Source organism: Pinus tabuliformis, chromosome 2_1 (genome assembly GCF_031772625.1).
Source record: "Pinus tabuliformis cultivar Carrire ecotype Pingquan chromosome 2_1, CPIR1, whole genome shotgun sequence".
In the NCBI taxonomy this organism is placed as follows: Eukaryota; Viridiplantae; Streptophyta; class Pinopsida; order Pinales; family Pinaceae; genus Pinus; species Pinus tabuliformis.
In genome coordinates this window covers 159,970,022-159,981,913 of record NC_142299.1, presented here as the reverse complement: position 1 = coordinate 159,981,913, position 11,892 = coordinate 159,970,022, and the positions used below count along the sequence as shown (strand labels likewise).

The following is an 11,892-nucleotide window of genomic DNA, read 5'->3' as shown; positions in this document are numbered from 1 at the left end:
AGTCATACCCATGGTAGAGCAGAAATCCTTAAGAAGCTTGAGTTGCTTATCAAGATCAGAAGGGCACCTTGCCAGAAGAACAATATCGTCATCATAGAGAAGAAGGATAATGACTATCCCAGCTAAGATTGTGCCACCACATCCTGCTTCTTCTAAATAACCTTCGAGCTTATCGATGTAAATGTCAAATAGAGTAGGGGAGAGGGGGCAACCTTGTTTAACTCTGATGTTACACTTAATATCTTTTGACCACCCCTCATTGTTCTTTAGCTTGGCAATTACATTCTCGTATAGCCTTATAGCAGCAGCTCTTAAATCAAGAGGAACCTTTAGCTCTTATATATCATATTTGTGATCACTCATGGTAAATGAATTAAAAAAATGTGAAATATAATCCAATAAAAAGATATTTAGAAATCTCTTTTTATTCAATTTATAATTTACAACTAAGAATTTCTTTCCACTTTATTTATATATCATAATTGTGATCACTCATTACCATTATTAAATTCATATTTCCCTTTATTAATCCTATAAACAAAAGATATTTTCACTCTTTCTGGGTATGGATATACCATATTGTATTTTAGGAGAGGTTGAATATGATGATATAGGAAAATGAATTAAATATTTAGAAATTAAAAGAAATATTTATCATTCCAAATTTACTATAAAAGAATGTTTTATCAAATGAAATTAATTTAATGATTGCTAACATATTAATAATATTATGTTTGGAGACCCCGATCAGGGTGGAGAAAGGTGGAAAGCATAAGGTTATGATGGGGTGTAGTACAAGGCAGCATTCGCCACACCTCAAGGAAATCATTTTAAGGCTGGCAGCGACGGCATGCAGAGGAGACCGCAAACCAAGACAAGAAACTGGGAAAATTATGGAAACAGCAGGGGAGAAGAACGGCGGCGACCAACTGATGCAGCAAGGGATAGGTGGCGGTATATCTACAAGAGCAGGAGCAGGCAGAGAGACTGACAATCTGAAGTTTGGAAAGGTGGCGAAGAGTGAAGCAGGTTGGCAGAGGGACCCTGGGCATTGTCTCAGAAGAAAGCAAGAAGGTATGGCGGAGGGAGGTAGGAAGGAAACGTTGTCAAAGGAGGGGGAGGTGAGGAATATACGGAGGGAGCAGGAGCGAACGGAGGAAGAAGAAGGAAATTGCAGGGAAGGGAAAATGGAGACCGGGAAGGAAGAGTGTAGGGCGAAGGTGACTTTTGAAATAGGGCAAAACAGCAGGAGTAACAATAGGGGCAGAGAATATAGAAATCTAATAATTCTGAAGACCTACGAGCGCGCGCGCTGCTGCTGAAAACGCCTGTAGGTTGCCGCCGACAAGTTCTTGGACGCTGCCATGAGCGGTCCCGGGGGTGGGGAGTCTGCTCCCACCCCTCCTCATTCCTCTGCAGATCCCTTTAGAAGGCTGTTAACACAGAAAGGGAAGCAGCATCAGCATATTGAAATCCCAAAATTCATTAAAAAGCTTGACGAAATCCCAGAGATAGCACTCCCAGAGGAGCAATCGATTAAAATAGCTCTTGCGTTGTCTGACAGAGGCCTGGTAGGGCAGTTTATGGGCCGTTGGCCGTCCACTAAGACCACGGACGATTGGATACAACGAAACTGGAGACCGCAGCTGGAAAATAATGTGATTTGTTATGCTGTAGGGCGAGGCTATTTCATTTTTGAATTTACCACCAAGGAAGATCGCGACCTGGTTTTCAGAAACGGGCCGTACTTTATGGGAAATCAGGGACTGTATCTCAATAAATGGAGTCCTGATTTTGATACATCTGTTGATGTCCCTAAGGAGGCGCCGGTCTGGGTTCGTTTACCCAATCTCCCTCTCCATTGTTGGAGCTATCAATCTCTGCAGAAGATCGGTAATGGGCTGGGTCGATTTATTGACAAAGCTGATCACAAGGGTCAATATACTTGTGCTAGAATCTGCGTAGAAGTTGATCTGGAAGCCGGGCTACCAGAAGCGATTAAACTCAAAGTTGGAGAATGGCAGCACTACCAGAAGTTGGACTACGAGCAACTGCCTTTCAAATGTCGAACTTGTCATGAGCATGGACACTTCCAGAGAAACTGCCCAAAAGCCCCATCAGGGAACACAGTTGAAGAAGAAGGTTGGAAAGAAATCAGAAAGGGAAAAGCTATCCCAAAACCTTCCAGACAGAAACCTTCCGCCCCATTGGGAAATCCTCACATCAACCCAAAAGCCGTTGCTGCCAAAGACGGATCTCCATCTGGAGAAAAGATGGGTGATAAGGAGAACCAAGAAGAAACCGGAAATAAGGAGAAACAAGGAAAAACAAATGCAGTAGAATCAACAGTTCCCACACCAGAGGAGTATCAGAGAGGAAACGAAGGCAATGAAGAACACATTAGCCTAGGCTCAGACTCTGAAGGCGATTCAGAAGAGAGAGATTCTGAATCTGACAATTCGTTGGCCACTCCAATCAAGACGACTAGAGGACGGAAATCCAAGAAGAAACAGAGGGAGGAAGAAACTTACAAAGATGTCCTCCAGGGATCCCAAAAAACTCTCAAATCAATGATGAATACCAGATCTGGACGCAAAAGCAACAAGGCTCCAATGGGAGCCTCCTCTCCCCACAAAAGTAAATAATGAAATACGTCTCCTAGAACTGCAGAGGTTTAGGCAGCAGGTCGAAAGAGGAAGCCCTGAAAGATTTAGTGAGAATATACTCGCCTGAAATCCTCCTAATCCAGGAGACAAAGTTGGAGGATCTTTCCCTCCTCAAATCTAGTAAAACTTTTTGGAACAAAGGCCATGGAAAAGCGGTTAGTGCAAGAGGTGCCTCTGGTGGAATAGCCACCTTCTGGAACAGCACCATATATGACTTTATTCAAGAAAAAAGCAGCCCTCACTGGCTCTTCACTCAGCTTCTTCACAAGGGTTCTGGTCAGCAAGTAAGTATGTTTAATGTTTATGCTCCTGTTTTGTCAAGTGAGAAAAAAATCTGCTGGAATTCGCTTCATACATTTCTTTTAGAGCAAAACCCCGAGAATATCATAATTGCAGGTGACCTTAATGTCACCCTTGATATTGATGAGAAAAAGGGAGGTTCCATTGTCAGGGATCCTGCCAGAGAATGGGTTGAAGACATAATGCTGGGCTGGGACCTGGAGGATATTAAACCTTCTTCAGGAAAATTCACTTGGTCCAATAAAAGAACAGGCCCCAATCATATTGTTGCCCGTCTGGACAGATTTCTTGTCCATTCTTCCTTCCTAACCAGCGGTCTTATGGCATCCTCTAAAATTCTCCCAAATCTCACCTCTGATCATAAGCCAATTCTTCTCGAACTTTCTCTTGACTGCAATCTTGGCCCCATCCCTTTCCGGTTCAGCCCTTTGTGGATCCAGCAAGAAGGCTTTCAAGATGTGGTCTCCGACTCTTGGAATAGGCCCGTCCATGGCTCTCCTTTCTTTGTGTGGGAAGAGAAAATCAGGATTCTAAAAAGAAATCTAAAAGACTGGGCTAAAAGACTGCAAACCCCCACATCCAAAAGAAAAGAAAATACAAATAAGCTTGCTGCTCATCAAATAGAAATGGCGCAAAACCCTATTTCTCAAGGTATGCTACTAAAAGAAGTTGAGCTCCAAAAAGAGGTTCATAGATCAAGCAGGGAGGAGGAAGAGTTTTGGCGGCAGAAGTCTAGGATGCTCTGGCTGAAATCCGGCGATAAGAACACCAGCTTCTTTCATAAGCAAGCGGAAGCCCGAAAGAACTTCAAATCAGTCTCAGAGATCCAACACCAGAATACTGTGATCAAGGATTTCGAAGGCATCAAGAGAGCTGCATACTCCTTCTTCCAAGACCTGTATTCGGCTCCTGAAGATCCAGATATTGATCCCCACTCTTATCCGTTCAATTTAATTCCCAATTGTGTCAAGGAATCGGATAACGATATGCTGACAGCCCCGATCAGTATGGAAGAGCTTGAGGAGGCATTGAATAATATGGAGCCCGATAAAGCCCCAGGGCCAGATGGGTTCTCTGTCAGGTTCTTCCTGACTTGCTGGTCAATAATCAAAAACGATCTTCTGAGGATGGTCAGAAAATCCCAGAATTGTGTAAAGATAGGTGGTGGGATCAACTCAGCCTTCCTTGCTCTGATCCCAAAAGAGAAAGGCACCTCTGACTTTAGCAGATTTAGGCCAATATCTTTGTGTAATTCCAGCTATAAATTGGTCTCCAAAATAATAGCCAACAGGCTGAAAAACATCTTGCCAGACATCATCCCTGAAAATCAAGGCGGATTCATAAAAGGCAGAAAGATTTTGGATAATATTGTGCTGGTCCAAGAAGTCGTCCACTCTATTTGCCAAAGAAAGGAGAAAGGCATGGTGATTAAGCTCGATTTGGCTAACGCATTTGACAGGGTGAGACATGAATTTCTGTTTGTTGTGATGAAGAAGCTAGGCTTTTCAACAAACTTCATCAACTGGGTGAAAGCCTGTATTGCCTCGCCTTGGATTGCGCCCTTGGTTAATGGCCGTTCTACTGATTTCTTCCAAGCTTCTAGGGGCCTGAGACAGGGATGCCCTTTGTCTCCGCTCCTATATGCTATCCAAGCCTCGGTGCTAAGCTTCCAACTAGATCATAATCAGCAAATTCAAACACTTCCTGGCATCAGAACTACTCACAAGGTGAAAGACATTAATCATGCCCAATTTGCTGACGACACTCTGCTGCTTGGAGGAGCCAGCTTGATTTATGCCAGACATTTCAAGAGGGAACTGGACATTTACAGGCTGATCTCGGGCAGCAAGATCAATTATAGAAAATGCTCCATCTATGGCTGGAACTGTTCGACTAAAGAACTGTCTGACATAGCAAGACTTTTAGAAATGGAAGGAATCCAAAATTGGGAGTCTTTTAAATATCTCGGGATACCAATCTTCAAAATTAAGCCTAAAATTGCTCACTGGCTGTCGCTGCTTGACAAAATAAAGAATAGAATCCAAGCCTGGGGTGCCTCATGGTTGAACAACGCAGGGAAACTCATCCTCATGAAATCGGTCCTAATAAGCATGCCTCTATTCCAAAACTCAATCCTCCTTGCCCCAAAAACCATTCTTAGTAAGTTAGATAGCCTGTTGAGAAGATTTCTGTGGGAAGGTGGGAATAACAATGACAGAAGAATCCATTTAGTGAGCTGGGAAATTCTCAAGAGTCCATTTTAGGAAGGAGGCCTCCAGCTGCGCAATTTGGCTGCTCAAAATTTTGCTTTGGGAGCCAAGATCCTATGGAATTTAGTCTCTGGAAAAACTAGCTGGAGTAAAAGAGTTATTTGGAAGAAATACTTCCATGGGCAGCGATTGAGATGCCTGGATAATCCCCCAAGAACTCTAAAAGGTTCACCAATATTCAATCTTTGCAATGCGGCAAGGGAGCAATTCAGCCAACACCTATATTGGATCCCTGGCAATGGAAGGAAAATCAATATGTGGGATGATTCAATCTTGGATGACCAACCAATGAAGCAGGTGAATGGTCTTGCAAACATTAAAGATTGGCTTCAGTCTCGTAATCTGCACACATTGTGGGACATTTCGAATTGGAAAGAAGCTCCTGACAGAACCTGGGATGGGTGGAATCTAGGGGAGATCCCCATAATGCTGCAGGGGGGAGCCTCTTTACTTCTAGATATGCTCCAAGGAAAATCTCCTTCAAAAGCCAATGCTAAAGACAAAAGAGGCTGGGGGTCCATATCTGGCCATTATACTGTTGTTGAAGGTTACAAAAGAATTATGGCTGCTCCCCATGTTCCTCCAAATCCGGCCCAATGGAAATTTATATGGGACTTTCCAGCTCTACCAAAAATAGACTTCTTCTGTTGGACCGTGGCACATCAAAGCATCCTCACCAGAGATAATTTGAGAAGAAGAGGAATGGAAGGACCTTCTAGATGTCCCCTCTGTAGATCTGATGAAGAAACTACCAATCATCTGTTGCTGCTATGCCCCTTTGCCCACGAAGTCTGGAGGGGGGTGCTACTGTTAGAGCCCACTATCCTCTCTCTCCCAGACAACATTCCTGCCTTGTTCAGAACCTGGGCCAGCTTATCTCCCTTCTGTCTTAAAAACAAAAGTCTCCTCAAAACCAGCTGGATGTGGATCCCTAAGTTTATTTGTTGGAAATTATGGTTGGAAAGAAACAACAGAATTTTTCGAGAAGAAAGTTGCACTACAATAAGAGTTATCTCTAAAATAAAGGCTTTGTTGGGAGAAGCTCTGGAAGCCAACGCTACATCAAGGAATGAAACAAGATTGCTCATAGAAGAAGAGAATTGGTTTAAAGAATTAGTTCCAAAGCTAAAGGAAAGGCCCCCTCAATCTGTCCCCGCTCATTCCAGCTGGGAGATCAGGCTGGAAGAACAAGAGTTTATCAAGTGGAGATCGGCCTTGGAAGAGCATTGTTTATTCTTCGATGGGGCTTCTAAAGGAAACCCTGGGGCCGCTGGCAGTGGGGGAGTTCTATTGAGTCCTGGAGGCTTTCCTGATCTGAGATTCCATTGGGGTCTAGGAATTGAAACTAACAACAGAGCGGAGGCTTTGGCATTGTGGCAAGGGCTGACACAGGCGATCAAAAGAAATATCCTTTCTCTAGCAGTCTTCGGAGACTCAAGACTCATCATCCAGGCCATGCTTCGTCCTAAGAACTCTCACCAGGTTCAGTTAGCCTCTATCATTAGGAAAATCAGACTTCTGCTCCCTAAATTCAACAGAATATCTTTCTTTCATATCTTAAGGAACCTCAACTCCCTAGCTGATAATGAAGCCAACCTTGGTGTCCTCTGCTCTCGAAGATCCCTGGTAATAAACTCAACTGAATCATCTTGCTCAATTCCTTAAATTTCCTGTTCGACCCTCCATTCCTAATTGAAATAGGAGCTCTCTGTTAAATCAATCTTGTAACCAGACCACCCAAAGTTGAATCCAGTTTCCGAGTATGCTCTCTGTTATTTGATTTGTCTCTGTCTCCCCAGCGAATTTAAAGATTCCAAATGGGCGTATCCAAGCTCAGTTTCGATTTCCCTCTGTCTATCTCTTCTGCCGGATTGGACCAGAAACTTCAGAGCCGGTCTTCCCCGGGAAACAGCATCTGCGAATCCTCCCATTCTCTGCGTTGGCAATTCCAGTTGTGGAAGTCTTGTGCCAAGGAAGTCTGCTGAAACGGTTCATCACAGATTCGCAGGCAGCCCATCTGAAGCGAAAATTGATATACAGTTAGCTCATGATCCGCTTGAGGACTTTGCAGGAGGCGTCATCTCATCTACAGCCTTCAACACGCAGAAGTAGTTTATCTCATCAGCTCAGAACCTTGATTTGACCTGCATTTCTCTCGGCTTGGATCTGCATTTTCACATATTCCTCTATTCTCTGTAATGGACTCTTCAGACTTGTAAAGCATGCGGTAGCTGGTTTACCGCCCATTTCAATATAACCGTTATTGTCCAAAAAAAAACAATAGGGGCAGACCTTCCAGAAGAGGAAAAGGAAGGAGGCGCAGGGGTCGCGGTAGAACATGGCAAGAGGACCATTACGAGTCAGAGACACCAGCTACGAACCAACAGAAAAGAGGACGACGTTCCTCAGAGCAGATCGCTTAGGAAGCAGAGAAAGCATATATCAAAGGAACCAATGAGGAAATTAGAAGGATTATATATGCTCTGGAAAATAAAGTCCTGGAAGAGCCCTCGGATCCAGAAATGGAGGAATGGAACATCCTCATCCCGGACCCTGGGAATACAAGAGGACGCCTATCGTTATATAAGCAAGCACTGCACATGTACTGGGTTGTGAAACATCTGTTAGCCAAAGCAATGGAGCAGGTCACCGTAGAGATAACAGAGATAGCTCAAGGCCTTCCGAATATGGAAAAGGAGATAAACAATCTGTAGCTTATGATCCGGAAACAGGACAGTAGAATGGAGATAACCAACGCGCAGCGTGAGGAGGAAATCAAGCAAGAAATCATGGTAGACTGAATGTTTTGCTCTGTTATCATTTTGATTTTTCTTCTAGGCATTAGAGAACCGGCTTGTATGGGCAAGTTTTGATATATAAGCGAAGATAGGCATTTAGAGATGGAATGTAGATAGAGTGTTGTATGGGCAAGTTTTGATATGTAAGCGATGCTAGGCATTTAGAGATAGAATATAGATAGGGTGTTGCTCTGGGTTTAAACATGTTGATGCACCTGCTAAGTTGTCAAGTTGATATTCTCAGACTTTGGGTGACCAACAGACCCGGTTTCCCTCTGGGGCGGGTTGAGGTCACCAGCGAATGTATATTTTATTGTGGCTGTATATAATAGAAAAGGTCATACTGTAGCTTACAAAAAAAAAAAAAATTATGTTTGGAGAAAATATTTAACTATAAAAAAATATTTAATTTGATAATTAAAATTAATTTCTATTTCTAGTATTTGAAATAGGGAGATGGAAAAATATAAACATAAAAGAATATCTATGTTTACTTTGTAAACATCAAGAAGATGATCATAATGATGTATGTGATGATACATTGCCTTATGTATAAAAATCAAGACATATAGCATCATGAAAATTTGAGTAGTCTATGTTTACTTTGTAAACATCAAGAAGATGACCATAATGATGTATGTGATGATACATTGCCTTATGTATAAAAAAATAAGACACAGTGCATCATGAAAATTTGAGTAGTTTAGAGCATTGGTAGAGTTTTCTATAATTTTTAAACCTAAACAAAAAACACATTCTCAATAAAACAAAAAAGATACAAGGGAAAACACACAAATTTATATAGAGATTTTAACTTGGAAACCCGAATCTGGGAAAAACAAGAAGTTTTTTTTTATAAATTATATTTTCAGTATAATATTACAATACAATATATATCCCATAGCATATGAACAACCAATCCAACTGTGGTTCCATAAATGAAACTACAAAACCATGGGAACAACCATCATGCACCACAAAATTGCTTTTATCAAAACCGTGGGCCGAAAACCACCAAAAACATACAAAAAACATTGCACTGAAAATTTATTTCAAGGTGTTGCACCAAACCCCATGTTGGGGGATGAACAACCCTGAACAACCCAACCTCAGTCACCCCATCGGGACCCCCCTTTGTTCGTGGTGCATATAAGTCATGAAAAAAATATAACACATCCCAACATTTGCTAACAAAAAAATATGTAGCTATATTAAGAAGGTTGTAGAACATCACCAAAAAATAAATATGTCAAGTTGAGAGATCTTTGAAATAAAGGACATCAACATTGTAAATTTAATATTTTGTGTTCTTGGTTCCATAATTTGTACAATTTCTCTATAAATGTAAATACAAATATTTTATTCTAATCAAAATGTTTTGTTAGACTTTCAAAGTCGTTGTTTGTTGTGATGGTATGGTTGATCAATTATTAATTAATAATGACTAAATTCCTTATATTTTCGTTTGACCTCAAGAATTAATTCACTAGGTCTAATAATGGTGAGAACTCGTGGCCACTTTTCACATGCACTCTCATGATGATTCACATGTTTAATGAAACATTGTATTAATAATTTTATCTATATGGTCTACTATCATTGCTCAAAGCAAGTCTATTATGGTCAAGGTTGAAAAACTTAGTAAAATATACATAAGAAACTCAAGACAGTAGCCCAAAAATGAATGCAAACAAGGTAATTACTAATCTACTAGGTAGGAGACATACTTTCAAGTTTAATGGTTGTAATAAATCATTTTGTCTCATCTATCCTTGTTGCCCTCAATCTTCAGGGTTGCAACTAATACAGGTGAAAAACCACTAAGAAATGAATCAAATAATACACATATATATTTAGGGTCATTTCAATCAAAACTTAAAGAATAGAAAATAAATTCATTGTATATAACAATAATATCGAATTAGAATGTGTTTCTTTATTATTTAATTTGCAACAATGGTACATACACATACACCTACTCCTCACCGCACGCATTGCATCATGCAGGTGGATATTGGTGGCCACCCACCTATTCCACCTAGACCTTCAATCAGTTTCAATTGTTTCCTTGTTTATTTCAGCATTTACTATTTTTAGCAGTTTTTCAGGTCTTGAACTTCCAAAGCAGTTTTGACCCCATAAACAATGTTTTTTTGAGGTCTGCTGCAGGCCCATAGCTATTGGTAGGGGCCTGTGGAAAAACCTATAGTACTCGGAGAGACCTTTCCAACAAGGTATCTTACACACCAAATAAAGATAATGTGACCAAGTTACGACCCCAGGAAGTTGGCTGCCCAACTAACCCCAACGGGGTCCATAAACTCTTATCGTTTCATCTCCTGGGGTTAGGGTTTTGGTTGTTTAGGGTTTTCTCATGTTTTTCAATAATAAATAGGCCATTGAGCCTCATTGTAACACAGTTCAGAGGCATGTAGCCACCACATCTCTTCTCAAAGATAAGCCACCATTGCTCGAGTTAGTCTTATTTCCATTCTATTTGTAAGCATATTTCTATATTTGATATTAGTGAAATGAAGTGTTATTTCCACTGTATCTTTGTGTTTATGGTTATATCTGTAATTTGTTGCATTCATGTTTAAATTCAGATCAGTGGTATCAAAGAGGTCTTCTCTTTCTTTGCTTTTCTCTGCATGTCCCAAACGAGGTCAGGATATAAGGAGTTAGGGCTTGTACTGGTCGAACCTTTTTAAGACCAGCCTCGCAAATCCCGACAATCTCCTGTCATAAAAGAAAAGAAATATGAGGGGGAAGGAGATCCTATCAAAATATTGCTCGAAGAAGCCCTCGAGCGACAAAGGAACATGATGATGGACAACTTTGCCCAGATCCTTCAACATCTACCCAGGGGCGACGCACCTACTTCCACAGCTGCTCTAGAAGCGCCACGCCCTATAAGGTACAAGTTAACTTTGACATTCCCATATTTGAGGGTCAAATAGATGCAGGCATCATAAATAAATGGTTAAAACTACTAGAAGGATATTTTTCTATTCATGATTTTTCCATCCGAGAAAATATTAATTTTTCTCTTCTCAAAGTCGCTCCCCACATCAAGGACCGGTGGGAAACGTACTGTGAGCATAAGGATGAAAGTACGCCCTCAATAATTTTGGTTGCACCCACTTTGGATTCATTCCGAGATGCCATCAAGGAGCAGTACTACCCTGTTGGGAGCTATGAGGATAAATACATAAAGTGGACCACACTACGACAGGGAAGGGACCAAGACGTGTCGAAGTTTACTAATTTTTTTCGTACCCTTCGCACGAAGTTGGGCATCAAGGATTCTGAGAAACATTTGGTACTTAAGTACCATGACTGCCTACACAAGTACATCTAGGATGATATGGAGTTCCTGGACATCTCCTCGCTTGGCACATCATACTGATACGCTGTCAATATTGAGTAGAAGCTTAAATAGAAAAAGTGAGACTTTAGATTTGTGAATATGAAGCAAGTTAAAGGCACCCCCAAACCGCAGAGAAAAGGGAAAAGCTAAGGCGAGCGACCCAGGATAACCCGCCGAAGCCGCAAGAAAAGAAAAACACCACAAAGACAAAGAAGGACACGGGAAAGTGGTGTGAGTTCCATAAGAGCTCCACTCACAACACAAGTGAGTGTTGGGCCGAGAAGTCCTTGGTGGCTGAGCTGAAGGCTTATGAGTTCGATGCATGTTCCAACTCTGAGTGAGAACTCGACAAGGGGAATGAAAAAGGGAAGAATATCCTTGACATAGATCCCAATGCCACTGTGGCCACCACCAAGATCTAGAAGATTGATCCCGAAGATCCAAAAAAGGGGGGGTGCCTATTCCACTCACAAATGTGGGTGAAAGGT

The 11,892-nt window shown here is 41.5% G+C and overlaps 1 protein-coding gene across 1 annotated transcript; it reads left to right on the top strand.

Annotated features, from left to right (window-relative positions):
* Positions 1–1,364: 1,364 nt before the first annotated feature.
* Positions 1,365–7,348, top strand: LOC149199216 (uncharacterized). Its single transcript, XM_089400488.1, has 3 exons — positions 1,365–2,637; positions 2,808–4,047; positions 7,036–7,348. Exons 1-3 carry the CDS (start codon positions 1,365–1,367, stop codon positions 7,346–7,348), a joined length of 2,826 nt encoding a protein of 941 aa, XP_089256614.1.
* Positions 7,349–11,892: the final 4,544 nt, after the last annotated feature.

Bases quoted from the DNA above. Each gene is read 5' to 3' on its own strand.
- LOC149199216 (XM_089400488.1), top strand. From the start codon at position 1,365: ATGAGCGGTCCCGGGGGTGGGGAGTCTGCTCCCACCCCTCCTCATTCC. The intron at 2,638-2,807 runs GTAAATAATGAA...TTTGGAACAAAG, and splicing joins AGCCTCCTCTCCCCACAAAA to GCCATGGAAAAGCGGTTAGT. The intron at 4,048-7,035 runs GTTCTTCCTGAC...CTGTCTCCCCAG, and splicing joins CCAGATGGGTTCTCTGTCAG to CGAATTTAAAGATTCCAAAT.